Source organism: Nansenia antarctica (genome assembly GCF_963989245.1).
Source record: "Nansenia antarctica genome assembly, chromosome: 17".
NCBI lineage: Eukaryota > Metazoa > Chordata > Actinopteri > Argentiniformes > Microstomatidae > Nansenia > Nansenia antarctica.
The window spans coordinates 25166649-25193771 of NC_137687.1; the positions used below are offsets into that span (position 1 = coordinate 25166649).

Genomic DNA, 27123 nt, shown 5'->3' on the forward strand with positions numbered 1-27123 from the left:
ACCATAGTAATAACTCAGAGCCCCTTTCAGATACAGACACAGTTCCACAGACACATTCCTCATTCCATTCCAGGCATTACAATGAGCCCCGTCCTCCGATTTCTACCTCCACCAGCCTCCCCTGCTACACCTACAAGTGAGAGGACCAGCCTGCGTCATGGTTTCAGCAGAGTCATAAATTAATGAAGCGTATATATATATCTGGGTTTTAATCATCCTCTGTATGGATGTAGTCGAGAAGCACTGTGTGTGTGCATGTGTGTGTGTGTGTGTGTGTGTGTGTGTGTGCGCGTGTGTGTGTGTGTGTGTGTGTGTGCGCTCTGAAGTCTAGTCTATGATATATCTGGGTTTTAATCATCCTCTGTATGTATGTAGTCGAGAAGCACTGTGTGTGTGCGTGCGTGTGTGTGTGTGTGTGTGTGTGTGTGTGTGTGTGTGTGTGTGTGCGCACTGAAGTCTAGCCTATGATTTTGCTCTGGTATATATGACACGTTTTTTTTGGAGTCTCTGTACCAAGCACCTTAGCATTCTATTTTTAGCTCCTCCATATGTGTGTTTTGACGATACTGATTGCCTGTCTCTTTCAGGTGATCTCTCCCTCTGCTGTGCCCTGTGTGACTCATCCTGATGTAGGCTACACAGTAAGCGCTACAGGGCGTCCAAACAATCATCTCTACAGAGAGAGCATCTAAAAAATATATATATATATCTCTAGAGAGGGAGCATCCAAACGGTAATCTCTACAGAGTACACAAGCAACGGAGGATTAGCACTGGCAGAGCAGAGAGCTCCAGTGTTGTACACACACAAAAACATGACGTAACAGTTTGGTATGGATTAATTTGGCTAACCTTCCAGTTCCATTTGTTAAGTATTTCCATCTGTCCTACACTGCACAAGCTTGGCATGCTCTGAGATAATATAATCCTGCATTCTGTGAAATCTGTGAGTGATTTATATGTTGTTGTTGTTGTTGTTTTTTGTTGTAAATACCCCCTGCTGTTGTGTTGCAGGCAAGCACATAATGAGTGGAGTGGAGTGTGTTGTAGTGTGTGTTTACTTTCACAGACAGGCTTCATCAGAGATGAAGAAATCATCACATAGTAAATGTTGTCTACGATACATACAAATCTACTAGCATCTTCAGCAAATGAGGATTTTGTAATTTATTTTTTAGCACATTTTTTGTTTTTTTTAATTCAGGGAATGATACAAGGGAGTGGTAACATATACATTAACAAAAGAGAAATAGAATAACAAAAATCCAGTAGAAATACAAAATTCCCATAAACCTTCCACCCCCCCCCCCCCCCCCCCTTCCCCTTCCCAATCTCTCTTTACCCCAACAGTCCCCCACCTCCCCCTCCTCCCACAAATGTCCCTCCCGCCAAATACCTCCAACCCACCCGCCCTACAGGAACCTATGGAAGGAGCAGATAGATTAGCCTATAGTAGTGTCTTGAGAATGGTTATAGTTTGATCCCAGCAAGAAATATGATCAGATATGGCCTGATGCCTGTTGGCTATCCAGTGTTCCATTCTGGCTAAGTCTATATAGTCTAATATCCACCTCTGCGTGGTCAAGAAATGGGGTGACTTCCACCTGCAAGCTATAAGCCTTTTGGCCGCCTTCAGGCCAGCCAGACAGATGCGTCTTTGTTTGATGTTTGTTTGTTTAAATCCATCAATCATTTAACAGGAGGATTTTTCTTTTTAGGTTCTTAATGCCCAGCGAAGCGAGCACACGACACTGATGACATCATCTCCAGCTTCTACCGTGGAAGCCTGCATCATGTTTCCTCTCCTCCTTTCTTCCTCTCTCCTCCTCTCTCCTTTCCCTCTCTCCTCTCTATACTCCTCTCCTTCTCTCTTCAACTTTCCTTCTCCTCCTACTCCTCTCTGCTTTGCTCCTCTTCACTCCTCCTCTCTCCTCTCTCCTCCTTTCTCCTTCTCTCCTTCTCTCTCCTCCTCTCCTCCTTTCTCCTCCTCTCTCCTCCTCTCTCCTCCTCTCCTCCTCTCTCCTCCTCCTCTCTCCTCCTCTCTCCTCTCTCCTCCTCTCCTACTTTCTCCTCCTCTCCTACTTTCTCCTCCTCTCCTCCTCTCTCCTCCTCTCCTCCTCTCTCCTCCTCTCCTCCTTTCTCCTCCTCTCCTCCTCTCTCCTCCTCTCCTCCTTTCTCCTCCTCTCCTCCTCTCTCCTCCTCTCCTCCTTTCTCCTCCTCTCCTCCTCTCTCCTCCTCTCCTACTTTCTCCTCCTCTCTCCTCCTCTCTCCTCCTCTCCTACTTTCTCCCCCTCTCTCCTCCTCTCCTCCTCTCCTCTCTCCTCCTCTCCTCCTTTCTCTTCCTCTCTCCTCCTCTCCTCCTCTCTCCTCTCCTCCTCTCCTCCTCTCTCCTCATCTCTCCTCCTCTCACCTCCTCTCCTCCTCCTCCTCTCCTCTCCTCCTCTCTCCTCCTCTCACCTCCTCTCTCCTCCTCTCCTCCTCTCTCCTCTCCTCCTCTCCACCTCTGGCAGGGAAAACAGCCTTGTCGTCAATTACTCCTGTTGCTCTCCAGGGAGGGGACCACAAAGCTGACTTCATTTTACGTGAGATGCCTACCAAACAGCCAGCAGGAGGGACCAACTAATCAAATTACCTCTCTCGCCTATCAGAACACAGATGTAAGACCCAGGCCCTAGCATAGATTACTTTTCTTGCGATGACTGATGGATGGATGATTCACTTATTTAGACAAATGTATTTGTTGTAAGTCGCTTTGGATAAAGGCGTCTGCTAAATGCCAAAAATGTAAAAATGTAAACGTAATAAGCTACATATTCAAAGAGGATAACACATTGAACAATCAGTGTGTAACAGAAAGATTCAATCTTATGAGAGAACCATTTATTGTACCAATACAGTGTCTTGCTTGGTTCATTATTATAGATTTGTACATGCTATATTAAGTATCAAATCATATTATGTTGATATTTTTCAGAACACAACAATCATGATAGGTATTTCCTTTCCATGAGTTATCATGTGTTGTGTTACATTTGTGGGTGATGTGTATAATAGTTTCTTCATGGTGGTCATAATGTTGAAATTGATCAATTTGTCCTTGTGAAATGAAATTGGTGCGGACTACCAGTAATTGCTTCTGACATAAGACACACACACACATTTTGACAAGTTCCAAATTCTGAAATTATAAAAATAAATAAATAAAATTATTATAATATAATATATAATACATAAATTATATAAATTATGAAATTGCTAGAAAAGTTAGGCTCCAACGGAAATGCCACAGGTGTTGACAGCATTGACGATGATGGCCTCAATCATTTTCAATCATTATTGACAAAATACTAGTGTTCCTTGTTTATTTTACATAAATGAATATTCAGATATTTTTAGATTTTTAGATTTTTAGAATATTCAGATATTTCTAGATGTAGATTCTAATCAATAAAAAAATGTCAATGGTGACTTCCGGAGTGTTTGGGGGTGTGTGTTGAGAGCGGTGGATATTGGTCTACTGGATCACTGAGCCACGGAGCGGCAGAGCTGCTGTCAACCCGCCGTCTGCAGCACAGCAGAGAGCATAGCGCCTGACCCATAGAGCAGGGGATGTACCGGGGATAGAGCCTGATAGAGGGGATGTTACCGGGGGGAGAAGCGACGATAGACAACAACAACAGCAACACACTACTCCGTGGCTGTGGCTCCATGTCACTCATACATAACATACGCGGGGAATAACTAGTTCCAAAGTAATGCGGAGGATCTCTGATCACACGGACCAGACAGCCTGGATCAGATGTGTTGTGTAACACGGAGAAACCTTGATGCTTGGGGAAGGTTTGGACAGGAGGAGTAGCTAGGCTGAGCTAGCCAGGGAGCTGTGCTACGTGGACGGACGGAACGGGAGGAGGATCAGCCAGGATGCTCCGGTGGACACGGCAACAGCTGGTAAGAACTACTAGCTTAGCTTTGGCTAGTGTGGTTTTTTGTGTGCAATTTTCTTTTTATTCAACAATAAGAACAATAATACAACAATTCAACAACAACAAAAACAACAAAAGAAAAACATTACATTTTAATTTTAATTAGCTTGTGATTCATAGGAAATGTGTAATCCAGAATGTCTTGTGTTATCCCCCATGTATCATTTCCAAAAACCCTATTATTATTATTTTGTGGCAATTACAGAATATATGGGGCATGGTTAAGCCTCAGATACCACACAGTTCCTCCAACATGGCTTCCTTGTATCCGAATAGTTATTTACTATTTTGGACGTGATAAAAAAACGGATTGGGCTAGTGTTTTATAACCAGACTAGTTTCCCTCTCTAGCTACCTTAGTAGCTATCAAGTGAGTTGTTTGTGAAACAATGGGAGTTAGTTAGTTCGTAGCGAAGGCTTAGGGGTGATTCTGTTGTCTCCGTTGTTTGTTGGAAGTTGAGCGGCTTGTGTTGACTGTGACAGCTGCGTATATGTGTGTGTGTGTGTGTGTGTGTGTGTGTGTGTGTGTGTATGTGTGTGTGTGTGTGTGTGTGTGTGTGTGTGTTAGCCTGCCCAGCTAACAACATTAGCCTGCCACGACACTTTATACAACAGTTAGTTCCGGCCGAGTCATTTGATTGGACAAGAGGCATTCCATGAGTGCCGATATACAGTACAACAGCACTGGGACTTTTAACTATTATTACTCCGCCGCACAGATGTTCTACTAAATGACCGTTAATTAGTGACGTTAGAATTATAAGGTACTATCTCCATTTTGGTCAAATTTTTTTTTTTTTTTTTTTTTTACATAATCTGATCCATTAGATGTTTATTAATGCCTGTGTGGTGTTGTTTTTAAAATGTTGACATTTTTGAGCCCAGCAAGGAAGCCAAAAAAAGGCCTAGCTAGCTGTGTCTCTCACAGTACCTGCCTGCCTATTATATATTATATCTAGCCACTCAATCTTCTTTTTTAGTTAGCTCTCTACAGTTGATGAGCGTTACAGTGAACTTAATGCTAGAAGAGTTAGAGGATCTACCAAGACATCCAGGGGACGTGTCAGACTGACTCGACCCAAGTTGAACAAGACAAGGGATGCTTACCTACCTAGTGCTCTCAACTTTCCTCTCTCAGTGTTGAGGTGCCAGTATATGTGTATATATAATATATATAACGAGTAGCTACATGATGTACAATGCATTAGTTGTTGTCAGTTTCACATCAAGAGTAGGCTGCTAGGTTGTTTTGATACATGCATGTATGTACAACGTTTATGTTATTATTTAATAATAATAATAATAATAATAATAATAAAACATTTTATTTATGGGCGCCTTTCAAGGCTCTCAAGGACACCTTACAAGACAGTTTAAAACCACATATCAAAACATTAAAATCAACAAAGCAAAAGGAGATAGAAACAGCCAAATCAGATATAACAACAAACTAAATACAGGAGATCAAACCAAGTCATTGGTCTGATGGCTATGTATAGTAGCTATGTGGTAGCTAGCTATGTTACAGTATATTACCCATATTATTATACAGAAGAGCAGCACAGAAATGGATTACTACTATCATTACTACTATCTTGTTTCAGGTTGTTCTGCATTATGTTTTGTTAGTTGACCTAGCGCTGTTGTTTCTGCAGGCTGCCTAGTGTCCTGTCTGTGCTGGGCTGGGCTGAGCCATGCAAAGTCATGTCTTTCCTCATGTGTGATTAGCTATGTAGGAAAATATCCTGTCTCTGCCCTGCTGCAGAGAGGGTGAAAACAGAGTTGCAGAGTTGCCTGTCAGCCTTCCTCAGTGTTCACATTGTTCTCTTAGGACCTGGGGAATGGTTTCATACTGAAGGAGCAGAGCTGGATGTTTACTGAATAATGCTTTGGGAGACTGTTCTATTTCTTTTCTCAGTTTTGGAACATTATAGGTACCACATGTTGACATGAACGATTTGACTCGATTCAGTTGCTTTGAAGTTGCTTCAATCGGAGGATGTTTTGATGAGCGAATGTGGAAGCAAAGGCGTCTTTCCTAGACTATCTAGTGTAGCCTAATTGTCATCATGAGAATTCTAAAGCGTTGTGTGTTCTTTTGAGGGGGAAAGGGTTGTCAGGAAGTTGTTTTTTATTTACGAGTTATTGTTGGTTAACCCACTTAAGCCATGTGATTAAATGGAAAACTAAAAACAACAAATCACTAGCCCAAACCAAAGGCATCATAGACCTACAGTAGTTATTCAATAACGAAGTTGCCTTTTTGCTAGTGTGAGAATTCTGTTACGGTTTTGCTCAGAGGTTTGTAGGTGTGCATTTGGTACCCATCAATCTGCTACTACCTGCAGTGGGTGGAACTCTGCCAACTGCTTAGCCCACAGTTCCTCATGAATACTTGTGTAGAGAATTTGAGAACTTTATAAACGCAGTGGCACACTGGCGCAGGCACTGTACAGTAAGCTGAAACATAACCTCCGATTTGATCTCATCGTGAAAAGGTCACCAGATAACAACTGTTAGATGAGGCTGGCGCCTGGCCCGCGCTTCTCCTTCACTTCTGCCCGTCCGAGAGAGATGATGTCATTGTTGTAACTCTCTGAAGGTGAATGGACGGATGTTGTACCCTGTGTGTTAGTCCACGAGTCTCCCACGCGGACTAGCCGGCCTCGCTGTAATAAGACATTAGGTCATTGTCTTGTTAATGGGGTCATGTGACAGGAGAGGTGATTGACGGGATTAGGAGGGGAGTTGGTGTCTTCTGAGAGAGAGGGAGGCGGGAGAGAGAGAGAGAGGATACAAAGAAGCAAGAGAAAATTGAGAGAGAGGTAGAGAGAGAGAGGGAGGTAGAGAGAGAGAGGGAGGGAGGGAGGGATGGCTAGGGAGGAAAAGCATAGAAAAACAAGCGAGAGGGAGCGAGAAAGAGGAAGGTAGAGGGAGGGTGTTTGGCAGCTGCATGAGATAGTTTTACCTGCAGAACACTCAGTTCAGGTCCATCTCTATACTGACATGGCACCACTCAGCCACAGACAGCCCAGCGAAATCTACGTTTGTGAGACGAGTCTGAGACGGAATTGATAGAAACCTGATAGTCAACGTTCCCTGTGATACCAGCGTGTGCGTAAAGTATTGTCGTGCGCTAGCAAGAAATGTAAAATTAGGATCGGAGTTTACTTTTCTCCGATCTATGCATGTAAACCAGAAACTAAGTGCCTGAAATGATAGGTTTCAATGCTTTTTGTTTCCTTAGAAACATATTCACATATTCAGAATAATACTATGGTACTGTACTGTAGTGGAGACATTGATAGTAGTAGTAGTAGTAGTAGTAGGCTAAATGCATACAAAAAAAGCAGAGCTGATGAACTGAAATGCAGTCGTTTATATTTGGAGGTAACGGACAAACCCCAACTCGAAGATATATTCAGACTTGACTGGACTCAACATAGAACAAGTTCTATGTTCTACTAGGACCTGTGAGCAACTGTCAAGTTCAACACCGTAAGTGGCCTAAGGTGGTCCAGTGGTCTAGCACCGCGGTCTACAGTGCACACATATCGTCCATGTTGGCATGGGTTTGAAATCCAGCCCATGCCCTGCTGACACGCCCTCTCTCTTCCTATAATAATAATAATAATAATAATAATAATAATAATAATAATAATAATAATAATAATAATAATGCATTTTATTTATAGGCGCCTTCAGAGCACTCAAGGACACCTTACAGAGCATAATTTAAAAACAAGCAACAGATTCAAACAGGTTAAAACAGTGATTCAAACAAAAACAAACAAAACAAGACAAAACAAAGACTTAAAAACAACCATCAATTAAAAATACGGCAGTCTAAAACGGTGGGTTTTCAGGCAGGATTTGAAGGTGGGTGGTTTATGCTGCGGCATGGCGTGCGACTGTTCACGGTCCCGCCGCCGCGGGATAAATGACTCCGCTGACAGGTGCTTCACGGGCTGTGCTCTCCTCATTAACTCTGGCTGAGGCTCAGGAGGTAGAGGCTGGTGGAGGTAGAGGCTGTGTCTCAGGAGGTAGAGGCTGGTGGAGGTAGAGGCTGGTGGAGGTAGAGGCTGTGGCTCAGGAGGTAGAGGCTGTGTCTCAGGAGGTAGAGGCTGTGTCTCAGGAGGTAGAGGCTGTGTCTCAGGAGGTAGAGGCTGTGGCTCAGGAGGTAGAGGCTGTGTCTCAGGAGGTAGAGGCTGTGTCTCAGGAGGTAGAGGCTGTGTCTCAGGGGGTAGAGGCTGTGTCTCAGGAGGTAGAGGCTGTGTCTCAGGAGGTAGAGGCTGTGTCTCAGGAGGTAGAGGCTGTGTCTCAGGGGGTAGAGGCTGTGTCTCAGGAGGTAGAGGCTGTGGCTCAGGGGGTAGAGGCTGTGTCTCAGGAGGTAGAGGCTGTGGCTCAGGAGGTAGAGGCTGTGTCTCAGGAGGTAGAGGCTGTGTCTCAGGAGGTAGAGGCTGTGTCTCAGGAGGTAGAGGCTGTGTCTCAGGAGGTAGAGGCTGTGGCTCAGGAGGTAGAGGCTGTGGCTCAGGAGGTAGAGGCTGTGTCTCAGGAGGTAGAGGCTGTGTCTCAGGAGGTAGAGGCTGTGTCTCAGGAGGTAGAGGCTGTGGCTCAGGAGGTAGAGGCTGTGTCTCAGGAGGTAGAGGCTGTGTCTCAGGAGGTAGAGGCTGGTGGAGGTAGAGGCTGTGGCTCAGGGGGAGGCTGTGTCTCTTTACAACGGCCTCTCATTCACCCATTCACACACCAATGGCGGCAAGCTACCATGCAAGGCGCCGGCCCGCTCACTGGGAGCAATATTGGGGTTCAGTGTCTTGCCCAAGGACACTTCGACATGTGGCCAGCCGGGGCTCGAACCGCTGATCTGCCGACCTTGTGATCATAAGACGGCGACTCTACCTCCTGAGACACAGCCGGCCCACAACCGTTGCAACCGTTGAATGTGTGTGTGAATGGGTGAATGGTCGTAAAGCACTTTGGAATAAGGCGCTATATAAGTGCATTTAACTCCTCCATCCTTACACTCACCCGGAACCACCAAGGGATCTACCTCCGGCTGGAGACGGAAAGGAATGAATGAAGGAAGGAGTGAAGGAATGATGGTTTTAATCAGAGACTGGCTCTTCCTGACGGGTCCTCTGTCATCCTGAAGACTGGCAGGCCGAGTAGTTATGATGAGTCACCTATTTCAAATGATTTGTTTCAGAGGAACTCAAAACTTGAAACTGAAACAACTGACTGCCCGGGGGTGTGTGTGTGTGGTGGTTGTGGTTGTGTGACGTCTTTTTGTGTGTGTTTTCAGTCAACAGAAGTGAAACAGCCTAAGGGTTCAGGTCAGGGGAGGCTGGTGGAGGTAGACATCGGACGCTGTACTCCAACTGTACAAAAATACCTCAATCCGTTCCATGCGTCAAACATGTTTGATAGCATTCCATAATCCATTCCATTCGTTACAGCGAGCCCGTCCTCCGATTTCTATCTCCGCCAGGTTGTCAGGTAGTCGTCATGTCAGTGTCATCAATAACGACAGGACAATGCAGTCTACGTATGTCTTTAAACAAGAAAAGGTGAGCAGCATCTTAGATATTCTGTTCCAACAAACTGTGGATTGCAACGGTTTTCCTAGTAGTTGTTTTACCATCGCGGTGAGAGCCAAAGTACCTCTGGCTACCCCCATTAAAGTCAAGTATTTAATTAGCATCCTGTGTTTTGGTTGTTGTGATTTGTTACCCACTCCATGAAAGCTAGGCCAACTGTGTTTCCTCCCTTGGGCGTTGTGGGAGTTATAGGCCTAGGACAATGCCAGAGAAAAAAATACACATTTGTAGTTTCTAGACCTGTGGGAGAGGGTCAGACAGCCATCTTTCCACCTTGTTGTAGCTTGTCAACCGTGAAATTGGTCCGACCTAATCAACAGTCATCCAAACTGCTGCTCTAGTCTAGAGTAACGGACGCGTAGATGACTTTGGGCGGCGTCATTCAGCCTGGAGCCTAGACGGTCATGGTTACCGTTGTCTCGAACGCTCTATGAAATACTGGTTTCACAAGAATGTCAGGAACTGTCAACACACCCCTGGCGATAGTGTAACCAAGGCTAAGCTAACTAGACAGGAGTCTCTGTGGAAGCCCCACCCTAGCCAAAGTCCCTATACCCCAGCCCTCCAGCCCCCCAGCCCCCCAGCCCTCCAGCCCCCCAGCCCCCTAGCACCCAGCCCTGCAGCCCCCCAGCCCCCAGCCCTCCAGCCCCCCAGCCCTCCAGCCCCCCTGCCCCCCAGACCCCTAGCACCCAGCCTCCATCCCCCAATCCCCCAGTACTAGCCCCAATTCCAGAAATTGTCAAATACACCCCAGCCCTGGTGATAGTGTAACCAGCGCTAGGCTGACTGTAATCTCTGTGGCAGACCCAACCCTACACCCCAGCCCCCAGTCCCCACTCCTGCACCAGATGCATGGCCCCAGGCCCAGCCCCCAGGCCCCACCCCGAGCTCTGCACCCAAGCCCCACCCCCAACCACAGCCCCAACCACAGCCCCAACCACAACCCCAGGCCTGCACCCCAGGGCCGACCAAGTTCCAGTTCCAGCCCACCCCCGCCCGCCCATGACTCAATGACCCAGCAGTGATAAGGTTGGATGGTTTAGCGTTGTAGGAGGACAAATACAGTATTAGTCAGTGGTGTTGAATGTGCTTGGGGCTTAGCAGCACGCCCTGATCATGGGATTGGTACACAGGGGTTGTTGACTGGGTGAACATGGCCATGGTGGTGTGTGTGTGTGTGTGTGTGTGTGTGTGTGTGTGTGTGTGTCTGTGTGTCTGTGTGTCTGTGTGTCTGTCTGTGTGTGTGTCTCTCTCTGTGTGTGTGTCTCTCTCTGTGTGTGTGTGTGTGTGTGTGTGAGAGAGAGAGAGAGAGAGAGAGAGAGAGAGAGAGAGAGAGAGAGAGAGAGAGAGAGAGAGAGAGAGAGAGAGAGAGAGAGAGAGAGAGAGAGAGAGAGAGAGAGAGAGAGAGAGAGACACTCGTATGTGAGGGTTAGAGAGTGTGTGTTGTGCAAACAGAAGCCCATTAAGGAAGAAGAGGGCTGTGTGTGTGTGTGCGTGTGCGTGTGTGTGTAAGAGGGCTGTGCTGCGGTGGTAGATGAATGTTGCTGTGAGCCAGGACAGTGACGTGGCCTAACTCATTCTCACCCTGGTGCCGAAGTCAGCTCTAGTACTCATGAGAACGACACACACACACACACACACACACACACACACACACACCTACACACCTACACACCTACACACCTACACACCTGCACACACACACACACACACACCTACACACCTACACACACACACACACACCTATACACACACACACACCCACACACCTACACACCTACACACACACACACACACACACACACACACACACACACACACACACACACACACACACACACACACACACACCTACACACACCTACACACACACACACACACACACACACACACACACACCTACACACACACCTACACACACACACACACACACACACACACACACACACACACACACACACCTACACTACACACACACACCCTCTGTGTCTTTTGTTCTGATATCTCTAGATAAAGTTGTCATTCTCTGAATCCCAGATCAATAGTGAACTAGACATCCCTTAGTCAGCATGTTTGTAGACTTAACGGCTCCATCTTACAGCCAGCTGCAATCTTCACTGTGTTGTTTACGCATAGAGGCAGAGATGTCATTATCTGTATCTGTATCTGTTCAACCTACAACGTTATCTGTATCTGGGTCAATGACGTGACGTGTACATTTTGTGTCCGAATGTAATATTTTCTAAAATTAACAATTAATATTATGTGTGTGAAGAAACATAAATGGTTGACACACAGACATGTCAATCATGGCTCCCCCCCCCCCCCCCCCCCGAATAATAACAAGCAACTTCGGGTAGAATATGTATCTGTTTCCATCACATTATTTTAGCTTTTTTTCTGAATAACGTATTCGTATTCGTGTACATCCATGTTTCTGTGTCAGAGGAGATTTATATGAGCATATGGTCAGTTCTGTGTAAAAGGACCCAGAAGGGCCGACATGTGAAATGTATCAGAGCATATGAAATTGGGTGCCTCATGAAAGCTATATATATAGGCTATATATATTTATTTGTACAAAATGAAATCCTAAATGCATTTCTCTGTCTTCCATCGTCATAGGGATAAGTGAGGGTCTGAGATCTCTGGTCAAAGTGAATAAGGTTCTACAGGAGGCTCAGTTAGAGCATGGCGCTAACAACACTTAGCTTGTGTTTTCAGTTCCCGTTGGGACCATATATACTGAAAAATGTATGCACTCACTGCAGTGTAAGTCGCTTTGGATAAAAGCGTCAGATAAGGGGCATACAGTATATATATATTATATTATTATATTATACCATTGTGGGATCTATGGAGATGGAGAACTCTTTTTCTCACAGAGAATGACTTGTTATAGTTTGTCTAACTTTTCTATAGAGGGTTTTGGTTTGGCATACATTTGAATGTAGCTATATATATGAATGGGGCCAGACCCATAGGACAGGGGGTCGAATTGGGATTGAACTGGGGAATAACTGTTGTGTGGTTGAAGTTTGACCTGTTGCTGTCTCCCCCCTCTCTCTATTTATCTATCTCTCTCTGTTTTTCTCTCTCTCTGCCTCTCTCTCTCCCCCCCTCTTTCCCTCCTATTTTCTCCCTCCCTCCCCCTCTCTCTCTCCCCCCCTCTTTCCCTCCCCTTCCCTCCCTCCCCCTCTCTCCCTCTCCCCCAGGGCTTCGACCCCCCCCACCAGAGTGACACCAGAACGGTCTACATAGCCAACCGCTTCCCCCAAAATGGCCATTACACCCCCCAGCGGTTTGCAGACAACCGGATCATCTCCTCCAAGGTAAGCCCCTGGAGATAGGATGCTTGATTTCCCTCCAATTTACATTGTTGTTAAAAAGAAAAAGCATTAAGCAGTAGGTTAATGCTTGGTGTTATTATGTTCCTCAATATTTTAACGTTTATTCACGGGTGAATCAACGTCATGGAGCAAGGTTGAATCACTGTTGAATTTTGTTCAGATTTTGAAATGAAATTTAAGACTGGTACACATATAAGGATTTTCTTTTATCTGAGGGAGACCCCACACATGAAGAGAAAAAATCATGGATTGAACAGTTTTGATCGTATTGTGTGTGGTGTGCGCCGATATTCCCAATACAGCACACCACATACATAAAGATCTGTCGTTACGACAGTCTAGAGTCTCGTTCCCCAAGCCAGAACTCTCGCGTGATCAAACGTGATCTAACATAGTACCCTGACTGACCTGTACGAGGCAGCCATGTGGGACAGGGCAAATAAAGTGCAACCCTGCTCGGGAGTTGTCGGGAGTCGCCCACACACATGAGGATTTCTGGTCGTAAATATTGAACACGTTTAATATTTACGATTGTCGGCCCCAACCATTTTCCGAGCAGATTGTCGGGAGAAATGGACTCTTAACACACCTCACACCACAGGATAATCTTGTAGGATAATCTTTAGAGCCATCCGATAATCGGGCGTTTGCTGTCCTTGGTCGGAAGGGGGAAAATCGGGCCAAAATCGGCCAGATTATCTTTATGTGTGTACCGGCTTTAGCTATAAATGTTGTTTCAAAGTTTTTTCAACGTAGAAACAACAGCTGACATATTTCAACCACATTTCAAGGTGAAGGTCGGTCAGGTGTCAGCTGGGCCAGTGATTTGGCGTATCTTTGGCACATTGTAACATGAATAAATGCAAATCGTTTTTCATAAAGCAATCCAGCTCCACCTTGTTCAGAGATTCTGGGGAGGATCCTGGCACAGGGACGTATGCTTTGGCCCAACTCCTTCAACCCCTTGTGTCAAGCTAGTTACTCTGAGTAGAAATTAACTGCAGCTAAATATAGGCTGGCCGTGCCACTGCATTATTCATGGTTAAAGTTGGAGCGTTGAGATTTGATGTGAAACCTAACCTGCGTTGTCTTATCCTTCTCCTGTTCCTTCCGTCACCCCCTCTCTAGTACACGGTGTGGAACTTTGTGCCCAAGAATCTGTTTGAACAGTTCAGGAGGATAGCCAACTTCTACTTCCTCATCATCTTCCTGGTCCAGGTAAGCCCCCCCCCTCCTCCTCTTCCTCCCTCATGGTGCGTTCAGGTTCAACTTAGGGAAATTAGGGATGCAACAATACCACTTAGACCAAGTACAATTACTTACATTTGGGTACGTACCGATACCGAGCACTTACTAATACCATAACAATTCTAAGACAATTCTAACAAGGTCTTTGAAAACATAGATTAATATATAATTATTAGTAGTATATTTTCGCTGGTCACAGACAACCTTGTCTGAATTGTCAGAATGAATGTCAGTCTATTGCCTTCAAATCACTTCATAAAGTAAACTGATTATGTTAAAGTTAAATAGTAAAGTTTTAGGTCATAATGACAAGAAGGTTTTGTTTTCATCATACTCTCTATCTTTCTCAGCAAACACACACACACACACACACACGCACACACACACACACACTCACACACACACTCACACACACACACACACACACACACACACACACACACACACACACACACACACACACACACACACATACGGCTGCAGCGCCTAAGGTTCTAAGGTGCACCTAAGGTTCTAAGGTGCTACGGTTCCCACGTCTGAAGCGTATTATCAAACGCAGCTGGGATGGCTTGGCCAGCGTGCCAACACCCCTACTCTCCTACTCTCGCCAGTGTGCGAACGACTCTCTGGGGAGTCAGATCCTCCTCCATCCACTGCAGTACAGTTAAACTGAGGAGAGACATTGGGCTGACACTGCTAGTCCATGTCAGTGGTGAAGCTGAAGGCCAGAATGTCCTGCAACAGGCTGCTGATGCGCTTCTTCACAAAGTCATGCAGCTCTGGTAGTACCGTTAACACCAGTCATTCCTACTCCCATTCGGCGTGGGCGCATATTCGCTAGAGATTATGTTAAGTGAATGCCGTGGTATAAAGGGTTCAAACAACATCACTTGATTTAGCCAACGCACAACACCTGTGTCAAAAATGATGACGTGATCAGACAGTGCAAACGCAACGCAACGCAAACGTAGCAACGACAACCGTCAGTAACGCTGATCCATAATTACCCCGTCTCTCACAAAACCAATGGTAAATCAGTGTGGCATATCTCTACAACACACAATCTCTGGTGTTAGCTGTAGGTGTGGCACAACACTTCTGGGTGATTGGGGCTGTAGGAGCTAAAAGCTAATGGGTTTATTGTGAGTTTATTTGATTGTTTGTTTATTGTTTCGATCACGTTATGTTTCCGGAAGTCACATGATTATGGGCGGGGATAGCCTGAGGTTAACTTAAGCACCTGTTCACCTGTATGGCGGGAGTGGAGAGAGAGGGGAGACAGGGTCGCTGTATTTTCTGTTGACCGCATTTTCGTTATATATTATTTGTTTTTTAATTTTGTATGGATTCTTTTTGTACGTTCACTAGTTTGATTGTTCCATTTCAATAAATGCTCTAAACGTACCTTTTTTCTCAAGTGAATTGTTTTGGGGGCGCGTCATACCATCAACACAGACCCTGCTCGTGTCTCTCAGCGACTTTTTTTACTACTGGATTCTATCTAGTCGATACAGGGGCCTTGCCCTGCACTGTAATGGGGGGGGGGGGGGAACCCCCTCTCTCCAACTGTTGCTAGCCGCTAGATTGGTCAGACTAGCTCTGTGTGACTCTGTTTCCCCTGGTAGCCATGGGGACGTACAGGACTAGCAGTGTTCTAGCTGTCTGCTCCATCCCAGCCTACGGTACAGGACACTGCTGGGAGCCACCTGTCTCATCCAGCCTTCACTCTGCATCAGGGTGATCTTAGATGGACTTGTGGGATGAGGGGGATGTAGATAGACTGCACTTAGTATCCAGAGCCTTATTCCAAAGCGCTTTACAACGCCCCCATTCACACGCACATTCACACACCAATGGCGGCAAGCTACCATGCAAGGGGCCGGCCCGCTCACCGGGAGCAATTTGGGGTTCAGTGTCTTGCCCAAGGACACTTTGGCCGACCGTGTGATCATTAGACATTTGTCATCGTACAGAGTACGACGAAAAGTATTTATGCTCTAGAGGGGGAATCTAGGCAACGGGTCGCATCCATCGAAGGCGACCCCGGAAACAAATTAGGGGTTCAGTGCCTTGCTCAGGGGCACCTGGACACGTGACCCGCTGGGGGTTCGAACCGCAGCGAGCTGCCGACTTTGCCGTCATTAGACGCCGGCTCTACCGGGTTGAGCCACAGCCGCCCCCCCCGTGAAGATGTGGTCTACTAAACTATGCAGCAGCTACACAACATTGTTGTCCTTGTCGGTTCAGACGTGTACTGAAGCGTCCTGTCTGCTCCTAGCCTGGCTAACAGTCCTGCCTCTCAGATCAGCTCGTACGACTATCGTTAGTGACAGCGCTCTGCCTCGGAACGTTTCTGAAGCAGCGAGGGGGGCGCGTCTAACAGCCAGGCTTCTTTCTGATTTCCGGATGACTCACCGCTGAGAAACAAAACACTGAGGGGGCTGTTCCCAGGAAACACCAAATAAAGTCTAATCATAGACTAAGAATATACAATTAGAGATTTAAATGTTATTTTTAGTCCAGGACTTAATCTGTGTCTGTGCAATGTGTTTTTTTAGTTGCATGTCTTTATCTTTTACCGTTTACCATTTATCTTAGCAGCAGTAGTCTGATGTGTGTGTGTGTGTGTGTGTGTGTGTGTGTGTGTGTGTGTGGTGTCTGGTTAGGTAAGCAAGGCCTCTGTGTTGCCATGGTTTTGTCTCTGACGCCATTTCCCGGTGTTTTCCAGCTCATGATAGACACTCCCACTTCCCCCGTGACCAGCGGACTTCCTCTCTTCTTCGTCATCACAGTAACCGCCATCAAACAGGTGAGGACCATGCCCTTTCTACACTTCCTGTTCTGTCTCATCTAAACCGACTTGCTCACCACAGAACAGGAAGTTGAATATGCATTACGATGTTTAGTATATAACAACAGACTGTAACAATGCATTGTCTCTCTCTTAGCTTACCTGACAGGCCAGGCAGAGCATGTCATTGGTTAATATGTTTAATGTCCCTCCCCCTTCCTTGTAGGGCTATGAGGATTGGCTGAGACACAAGGCGGACAATGAGGTTAACGGAGCCCCCGTGTTTGTGGTGCGCAGCGGCAGCCTGGTGCAGACGCGCTCCAAGAACATCAGGGTGAGTCACACAACACGCTGCTGCTACACACCTCTCAACGCCCTGCAGTTACACACCTCTCAACGCCCTGCAGTTACACACCTCTCTGCTGTGCAGACCTGCTCCCAGAGCACCAGAGTGAGTCACACAGCAGAACATCCTGTCCTGCACTTACTGTAGCTAGCTACCCTCCCCCCACACCACACACACACACACACACACACACACACACACACACACAGACACACACACACACACACTAGTGGTAAATCCTAGCCTAGTACACACACACACACACACACACACACACACACACACACACACACACTAGTGGTAAATCCTAGCCTAGTACACACACACACACACACACACACACACACACACACATCCACACCCACACTGGTGGAGGTTGCAATCGGAGGGAGCAGAAATTGGAGGACGATTTTTAATCGCAATGCATGGAACGGAATGAGGAATGGCATACTATAGGACGGGTCACATTCGGAATACCTCATTCCCCATTCCATGCGATAGAATCTCAATGCCATCGGAATTCCTCATTCAATTCCTTGCATTACAATTCGGTTGTTAAGTCGTGACGTGTTTCCGGGTCCAACGTTGGCTGAGGCGCTCTCTTCGAAATGCCGCAGTAATAATAATAATTCATTATATTTGTATAGCGCTTTTCCGAGGCTCAAAGACGCTGACAATATGGGAAAAACGGGAAAGTGCTGTGTCCCTTGTTGTATGAATAGATCTGAGTCCCAAAAAATATTGAACTGTCATTCTACCGCTTTAGTACACTGGTACTCTGGTGCGGGGAAGTTGACGCGTGACGTCAGACTCAACAAGACTTAACTACCTCCACCAGCCTCCCCAGTCCTCCGATATCTACCTCCACCAGCCTCCCCTGTCCTCCCATGTCTACCTCCACCAGCCTCCCCTGTCCTCCGATGTCTACCTCCACCAGCCTCCCCTGTCCTCCTATATCTACCTCCACCAGCCTCCCCTGTCCTCCGATATCTACCTCCACCAGCCTCCCCTGTCCTCCCATGTCTACCTCCACCAGCCTCCCCTGTCCTCCCATGTCTACCTCCACCAGCCTCCCCCGTCCTCCCATGTCTACCTCCACCAGCCTCCCATGTCTACCTCCACCAGCCTCCCCTGTCCTCCCATGTCCTCCCATGTCTACCTCCACCAGCCTCCCCTGTCCTCCCATGTCTACCTCCACCAGACTCCCCTGTCCTCCCATGTCTACCTCCACCAGCCTCCCATGTCTACCTACACCAGCCTCCCCTGTCCTCCGATGTCTACCTCCTTTCTACAGTTAACTGTTAATTTTTATAAATTTACTTTTGAGTAATTATGGGACTTATTTATTTTATTATATTAACTATCCTTCAGACTTTTTTGTCTGTATGGCAGTGAAATCCCTAATTTCATCACCTTGAGGATGACAAAAAGCTATCATGCGGTGTCGCGAATAGGTATGGGAATATATAGGATATAGGTATGGGAATAGGAACCCTGAGGGAGACAGTTACTGCTGTGACAGTGTGTGTTTTTGGGGGTGTGTGTGTTCAGGTGGGGGACATCGTCAGGGTGGCCAAAGACGAGACGTTCCCAGCGGACCTGGTGCTGTTGTCGTCGGACCGGGCCGAGGGCACCTGTCACATCACCTCCGCCAGCCTGGATGGAGAGACTAACCTAAAGGTGGGTTCACTCACGCCCCCCCCCCCCCACCCCCTCCTTCCATCCCATCTTCTCTGCTACCCCTCTTTCTTTCTGTCTGTCTCTTTCTCTCTCCTTCTGCCCCCCCCCCCCCCTCTCTCTCTCTCTCTCTTTCTCTCTGTCTCTCTCTGATCCCTAAAAGGATTAGTTTTCAGCAGGAGTAGAGGGAATCACTGCTTTTTTCAAAAAACCTTTTCTACATTCTCTCCGTTCTCTCTCATTCTTTGTCCTGGCCTGGTGCTCACGCGCTCCAGAGAGGCCTCAGCCACAGGCAGTTTATCGAATTATCTCTCTCTAATCAAATGCCTCGGCCCTGTAAAATCTTTATTTATATAATCCACTGATATGAAATAGCTTTTATAGGAAATTGCCTTTCGCCTGTTGTGATGTGTTTTTGTTGGTGGTGTTTTTCTAGTTAAGTCTTAATGGGCTTTAGACCCATAGTGGGCAGACCTGGATGTTCTTCTTTCACAATCCAGGGTTCCCGCGCTGGTCTTAAAAAGCCTTTAATCCGTCTAAAATCCAGCAATCCGATATATAAGGCCTAAAAAGGTCCTACATTTCAGTTATTCGGTCTAAAAATGAGGTTCTAGGTCTTAAGAATGAGATCCTGCGTGTGTGCGTGTGCGTGTGTGTGCGTGTGCGTGTGTGTGCGTGTGCGTGTGCGCGCGCGCACTTCCACTGTAGTGGATGCTTCACCAGCCGGGCCGGCGGGCTCAGCTGGGTTCGGTTCTGTACTGTCACTTAAGGTTCAGATACTGTACATCCAGTACTTTTACAGCCTCCAATCAGTCTCAGCCCAGTGTCTCCAGTGTCGTCTCCCTCTGCTCTGCGGGACATGTTTATGTAGCAGACAGCGATGACATTTGGAGCCAACAGGGGATAGAATGGCCTACTTTATCACGCGGGGGTGTTGACAGCGGTTAAACGTTCACATGGTCTCGCCACCAGATTAGATCTAGGTTCCCCCTCAGGCCGTCCCCACAGAACGGCTCAGATGAATTATAAATGTGAACTAGGCTAACCACGGAAGTTGTTAAAACGTCAACTCGAATAGACAAAGGTCTGCTGGTCTGTTTATGGGTAACAGCACTGTTGGACTGACTAGAAGGAAGGAGAGAGGTCTGGTGTTTATGGGTAACGGCACTGTTGGACTGACTAGAAGGTGTCAGTTGGTGGGTTCAGTGCCCGTTGGGACCATATTTCCTGAATAATGTATGCACTCACTGTAATGTGAGTCGCTTTGGATAGAAGCGTCAGCGAAATGGCATGTATTATTTTTTATTATATGATGTAAGTTGCTTTGGATAAAAGCGCCAGTGAAATGGCATATGTTTAATATATTACAAGGCGTTCTCATGACCGTTTCCTCCTAAATGATTTAGGTCATGTTCTCACATGGAAATCCGAATCATGACCGGGAGCAAGTGGATGAGATTGCAACATTGTTTTGTTTTTTTTAATTTTCTTTTGAAGAGATTGCAACATTGTTGCATAAATTATTTCTCTGATTTGCGCTCTCACAGACCTTTATGTAAACGAAGTAACATACGCAATCGAAGCAACAGACGTGGTAGTTGATTGGTCAGAAAATGTTTAAATTGCCCTTTCGTGTGTGTGTGTGTATGTTCTCCCATAGACCCACTTCTCTGTTCCGGAGACCTCCGTGGCTCAGTCTGTGTCCAGGCTGGAGGCCCTCAGTGCTGTGGTGGAGTGTCAGCAGCCCGACGCTGACCTGTACAGGTAACATTAGATGCATGGATCCCTGCCACACCTGTACACAGCCACACCTGTAACACAGCCACACCTGTACACAGTCACACCTGTAACACAGCCACACCTGTAACACAGCCACACCTGTAACACAGCCACACCTGTAACACACCTGTAACACACCTGTACACAGCCACACCTGTAACACAGCCACACCTGTAACACAGCCACACCTGTAACACAGCCACACCTGTAACACAGCCACACCTGTACACAGCCACACCTGTAACACAGCCACACCTGTAACACAGCCACACCTGTACACAGCCACACCTGTAACACAGCCTCACCTGTACACAGCCACACCTGTACACAGCCACACCTGTACACAGCTAAATGGTAAATGGCCTGCACTTATATAGCGCCTTTATCCAAAGCGATTTACAACGGCCTCTCATTCACCCGTTCACACACACATTCACACACCAGTGGCGGCAAGCTACCATGCAAGGCGCCGGCCCGCTCACTGGGAGCAATTTGGAGTTCAGTGTCTCGCCCAAGGACACTTGGACATGTGGCCAGCCACACCTGTAACACAGCTGATCCCTACACGGCTAGAGGCTGATCCCTATACAGCTAGAGTCCATCAGGAGAGATCCGCGTAACCCGACACCTGGGAAGTCAGGAACGCTGAGCTCTCACTTTCTCTCCCCCGGATCTCCGGAGCCATTTATTACTTCTCAGAAATCACTTTTCATATTGGCCAGAATGAGGTATTTTTAGGTGTGAGACTGACATCCTGTCAACGTGGCAGTTCTCTCTCTCCATCAATCTCCTCGTACTCAGCGAAAAAAAACGTCTTCACCTCCTCCTTGCTTTCAGGTTTGTCGGGAGGATAACGGTGACACAACAAGCTGAGGAGATTGTAAGGTAAGACTACTGATAACTTTGCCGCCCAGCTCCGGCTGTGTGTGAGGATGTTGTCACGGAGTCAGTGACATAGACGAATGGGGTTGAGCAATACGGATTCTTTCCAGATTGCTTGTAGAACAGAATGTTTTTTTTCTTGTTTTTTTTTCTTGTTGTGTTTCACACACTGTTTCTGTCCTGTTAGACCCCTAGGACCGGAGAACTTGCTGCTGCGAGGAGCGAGATTAAAAAATACCAGAGAAATATTTGGTATGTTTCTGATTGTTTTCTGTTGTTTTGTTTTTTTCATCAGAGAAAGGCCCCAGTTGGGGTTGGCAGGGTTCCCGCGCTGGTCTTAAAAAGCTTTAAAGTCTAAAATCCAGCAATCCGATTTATAAGGCCTAAAAAGGTCTTTCAGTTATTCAGCCTAAAAATTAGGTGCTCGGTCTTAAAAATGAGATCCTGCAAGGAAATCAGTCCGACCACATCTATTTACGTGGAAATGAATCAAGCTGGAACCAAACAAATGCCAATTCGCTTCCTTTTTTGTCTGTATGGCAGTGAAATCCCTAATGTCATCACCTCGAGGATGACAAAAAGCTATCACATGGTGTCGCGAATAGGTCTAAAATTCTATTCAAAGAGGTCTAAAAAAGGTCTAAAAAGGTCTTAAATGTGACTTGTTGAAACTTGTAGGAACCCTGGGTTGGTCTGTGAGGGATTTCTGTGGCTAACTAGACCTCCTGATTTATGCTGCCTTTCATATCGACCCCGTAACCCTGTAACCCCCCCCCTCCCTATCCTGATCTGAAAGGATTGGATAAGTCAGCAATATGGTAATAGCTCTCTGATTGGCTAAATGGTTCATGTTGCTATATTGCTGACACATATTCAATCCTGTCAGATCTACAGAGGGACAGTACCTGGGCTTGGGGCTAGGGGTCGGGTCTGGGGGTTGGTTCTGGGGGCACCTATAGTGGGCAGGTGTTGATTTGGGATTTTGCACTATTGTCTAATGAGCACTCTCACTTTGTCTTGCTATCTTGTACCCTCACAGAGTGGGGCTACATTAACTAGCACTCATACTTAGCTTGGCTATTGGTTTGGCTAGATACTGTTAACTACTCTTTTCCATTTAGCCTAGCTAACTAGTGCTCATCATACTTAGCCTGGCTATGCTAACTAGCACACTGACCTAGCCTAGCTAAGTCACACACTGACCTAGCCTAGCTAACTAGTGTTCTGACTTAGTCTCGCCCACTAGCGCCCTGACCTAGTCTAGACAACTAGGGCTCTTACCTAGCCTAGCCAATTCGGTTGTTAAGTCTGACGTCAAACGTGACGTTTAGCAATTTCCGGGTCCAAACCAGAAATTCCCCGCACCAGAGTACCAGTGTACTACAGCGGTAGAATGACAGTTCAATCGTTTTTTAGACTCGGATCTATTCATACGACAAGGGACACAGCACTTTCCCGTTTTTCCCATATTTGTCAGCGTCTTTGAGCCTTGGAAAAGCGCTATACAAATATAATGAATTATTATTATTACTGAGGCATTTCGAAGAGAGCGCCTCAGCCAACTTTGGACCCAGAAACACGTCACGACTTAACAACCGAATTAGCGCTCTGACCTAGCCTTGCTAAGTAGCACACTGACCTAGCCTAGCCAACTAACGCCGTGCCTTGCAGGTGTGGCAGTTTACACTGGGATGGAGTCCAAGATGGCCCTGAACTACAAGTGCAAATCCCAGAAGCGCTCGGCGGTGGAGAAGTGAGCAATCAGCAGCACTGCGACAACCACATCACAACCACAACCACAACCACGCTGCATCACAACCACAACCACGCTGCATCACAACCACACGCTGCATCACAACCACAACCACGCTGCATCACAATCACAACCACACGCTGCATCACAACCACGCTGCATCACAACCACACGCTGCATCACAATCACAACCACACGCTGCATCAAAATCACAACCACACGCTGCATCACAACCACGCTGCATCACAACCACGCTGCATCACAACCACAACCACACGCTGCATCACAACCACGCGCTGCATCACAACCACGCTGCATCACAACCACGCTGCATCACAACCACGCTGCATCACAGCCACACGCTGCATCACAACCACACGCTGCATCACAACCACGCTGCATCACGACCACACGCTGCATCACGACCACACGCTGCATCAGTCACACGCTGCATCACAACCACACGCTGCATCACAACCACACGCTGCATCACAACCACACGCTGCATCACGACCACACGCTGCATCACAACCATGTCATTATATCTACATCTCAGAGACGTTGTTGTGTTGTGTGTTGTTGTTAGGTCGGGGGGGGGGGGTATGGCATCAACGTCGCTGAAGGAAAATCCAGGCTTATTTTGATAAATCTCGCAAGAGTTTATATGGATTGTCAGGTTTATGTAAAAAGTGTGTGTGTGTGTGTGTGTCGGGGGAGGCTGGTGAAGGCAGAAATCGTAGGAGGGGCTCATTGTAATGCACGGAACAGAAGGAGGAACGGTGTTGAACACACGTGTTTGATGCACGACAAGCCCGTCCTCTGATCTGATCTGTGTGTCGTCTTTCTTCACGTAACCGTTTGTCGCTCCTCTCTTGACAGGTCGATGAACACCTTCCTGCTCATCTACCTGGGCATCCTGCTGTTCGAGGCCATCCTCAGCACCATCCTCAAGTACGCCTGGCAGACCGAGGACGAGTGGGACGAACCCTTCTACAACCAGAAGACTGAGCAGGAGAGGAACAGTAGCCAGGTACACCCACACCTAACCTTGACACACCTGTTCAGGTACACACACACCTAACCCTGACACACCTGTTCATGTACACACACACCTAACCCTGACACACCTGTTCATGTACATACACACCTAACCCAGACACACCTGTTCATGTACACACACCTAACCCAGACACACCTGTTCATGTACACACACCTAACCCAGACACACCTGTTCATGTACATACACACCTAACCCTGACACACCTGTTCAGATACATACACACCTAACCCTGACACACCTGTTCATGTACACACACACCTAACCCAGACACACCTGTTCAGGTACACACACACCTAACCCTGACACACCTGTTCACGTACACACACACCTAACCCTGACACACCTGTTCATGTACACACACACCTAACCCTGACACACCTGTTCATGTACACACACACCTAACCCTGACACACCTGTTCATGTACACACACACCTAACCCTGACACACCTGTTCAGGTACACACACACCTAACCCTGACACACCTGTTCATGTACACACACACCTAACCCTGACACACCTGTTCATGTACACACACACCTAACCCAGAGACACCTGTTCAAACAGCAGCCAGGTATACTGAATATGTTGAGGGGAAACATGTGAAAAATGTACCCAACTCATGTGTTAATCTGTACAACACATCCAGGGTAATCTGTACCTTGTGAGTTGTGTTGGGAAATGTATAGTCATTGGGACATGTACACATTTACCGCTTTTACACATCTCCTGTCAAATATACAGCTAACCCAGTCACAGTCCAGTAGGCTCACAGCTGTACACCTGTACCATTTAGTGTGGAACGGGACGAGAGTCTGATGTCATTCGACTGCGTAAGTGTTTACAGTTGGTGTAGCGACTAGATAGAGTCCAGTAGTAAAACTAAGTTAACCTCAGGCTATCCCCGCCCATAATCATGTGACTTCCGGAAACATAACGTGATCGACAACAATAAACAAACAAGGACTTGGCTCCATCTAAGTCTGGGAAACCAGCCCACAGTCTGAAGTTCTAACCCATCCTCCCTATATATCATTCACTGTGTGTGTGTGTGTGTGTGTGTGTGTGTGTGTGTGTGTGTGTGTGTGTGTGTGTGTGTGTGTGTGTGTGTGTGTGTGTGCGCCTGTGTGTGTGTGTGTCTGTATGTGAATGTCAATCAATGTGAGAGTGAGACCAGGCCTTGAAGGGTTGTATTTATCACCCCCCCCCCCCCCCCTCCCAGTGCCCTCCCCCACACAGAAGCAGTGGCTATGACTGTAAATATTGTGATTGGGTGTAAGAGAAAGTGCCAGTCACACACTGAACGCCTGACTGCACCAATGACTCAATAAGAAATGTTCCCTACCCAATCTGTGGGGGGGGGGCGGGGGGGGCACTTTGATCTAACTGTCATATTTACCTCTGGTGTTCACTTGGAGATGACGCGGTCACGATTGGGTTCTCAATTTGTTATTTTTTTTTTTACTATTTTTCTCTGGTTTGTTCGTTCAAAGAAGTGAACACTATTGACTTGCTGCCATCGTATGGTTCTGGGTGGTTTCATACAATAATCGAATCCCGAATAAAACAAACAAACAAACAAAGTAATTAATAGATGATTGTATAATTACTTTCACCCGATAATTACTACTTCATGTGATCCATAACTCAGGATGAGTATATCCATTTCTGTACCTTCAATTAAAGTACAATTAACCTGGTTTTCTCCACTCTCCTCCTCCTCTTCTCACCCCCCACCTCCTCCTCCTCTTCTCTTCTCACCCCCCCACCCTCTCCTCCTCCTCCTCCTCTTCTCTTCTCACCCCCCACCCTCTCCTCCCCCTCCTCCTCCTCTTCTCTTCTCACCCCCCCTCCTCCTCCTCCACCTCCTCCTCCTCCTCTTCTCACCCCCCCTCCTCCTCCTCCACCTCCTCCTCCTCCTCTTCTCACCCCCCCATCCTCTCCTCCTCCTCCTCTTCTCACCCCCCCCTCCTCCTCTTCTCACCCTCCCCTCCTCCTCCTCTTCTCACCCCTCTCCTCCTCCTCCTCCTCCTCCTCCTCCTCACCCAGATCCTGAAGTTCATCTCAGACTTCCTGGCGTTCTTGGTCCTGTACAACTTCATCATCCCCATCTCGCTCTACGTTACCGTGGAGATGCAGAAGTTCCTGGGCTCCTTTTTCATTGGCTGGGACCTGGACCTGTACCACGAGGAGACTGACCAGAAGGCCCAGGTCAACACCTCAGACCTCAACGAAGAACTCGGACAGGTGTGTGTGTGTGTGTGGTGTATGGTGTGTGGTATGTGTGTGTGTGTGTGTGTGTGTGTGGTGTGTGTGGTGTGTGGTGTGTGGTGTGTGGTGTGTGGTGTGTGGTGTGTGGTGTGTGGTGTGGTGTGTGTGGTGTGTGTGTGTGTGTGTGGTGTGTGCGGTGTGTGTGTGTGTGTGTGTGTGTGTGTGTGATCAGAAGGCGCAGGTCAACACCTCAGACCTTCAAGCTGTGTGCGCACGTGCGTGCACGTGTGTGTTTATGTGGGCGTACGTGTGTGTGTGTGTTTACGTGGGTGTATGTGTCTGCGTGCGTATCAGGGTTCCCGTGCTGGTCTTAAAAAGCCTTAAAGTCTAAAATCCAAAACTGCAAGTTTTAAGGCCTAAAAAGGTCTTGAATTTCAGTTATTCCG

The 27123-nt window shown here is 47.1% G+C and overlaps 1 protein-coding gene across 1 annotated transcript in view; it reads left to right on the forward strand.

Annotated features, from left to right (window-relative positions):
- Positions 1-3917: 3917 nt before the first annotated feature.
- The window catches only part of atp11b (ATPase phospholipid transporting 11B), a 56741-nt gene continuing 33535 nt past the window's right edge, over positions 3918-27123 (forward strand). The window contains exons 1-13 of the mRNA XM_080547414.1: positions 3918-3950; positions 12798-12914; positions 14061-14150; positions 16909-16989; positions 17198-17305; positions 17402-17422; positions 18869-18997; positions 20655-20758; positions 21611-21658; positions 21843-21907; positions 23327-23408; positions 24288-24438; positions 26516-26713. Coding sequence (XP_080403540.1) covers positions 3924-3950; positions 12798-12914; positions 14061-14150; positions 16909-16989; positions 17198-17305; positions 17402-17422; positions 18869-18997; positions 20655-20758; positions 21611-21658; positions 21843-21907; positions 23327-23408; positions 24288-24438; positions 26516-26713 — 1221 coding nt within the window. The 5' untranslated portion in view covers positions 3918-3923. The remainder of the gene's footprint in view (positions 3951-12797; positions 12915-14060; positions 14151-16908; positions 16990-17197; positions 17306-17401; positions 17423-18868; positions 18998-20654; positions 20759-21610; positions 21659-21842; positions 21908-23326; positions 23409-24287; positions 24439-26515; positions 26714-27123) is intronic.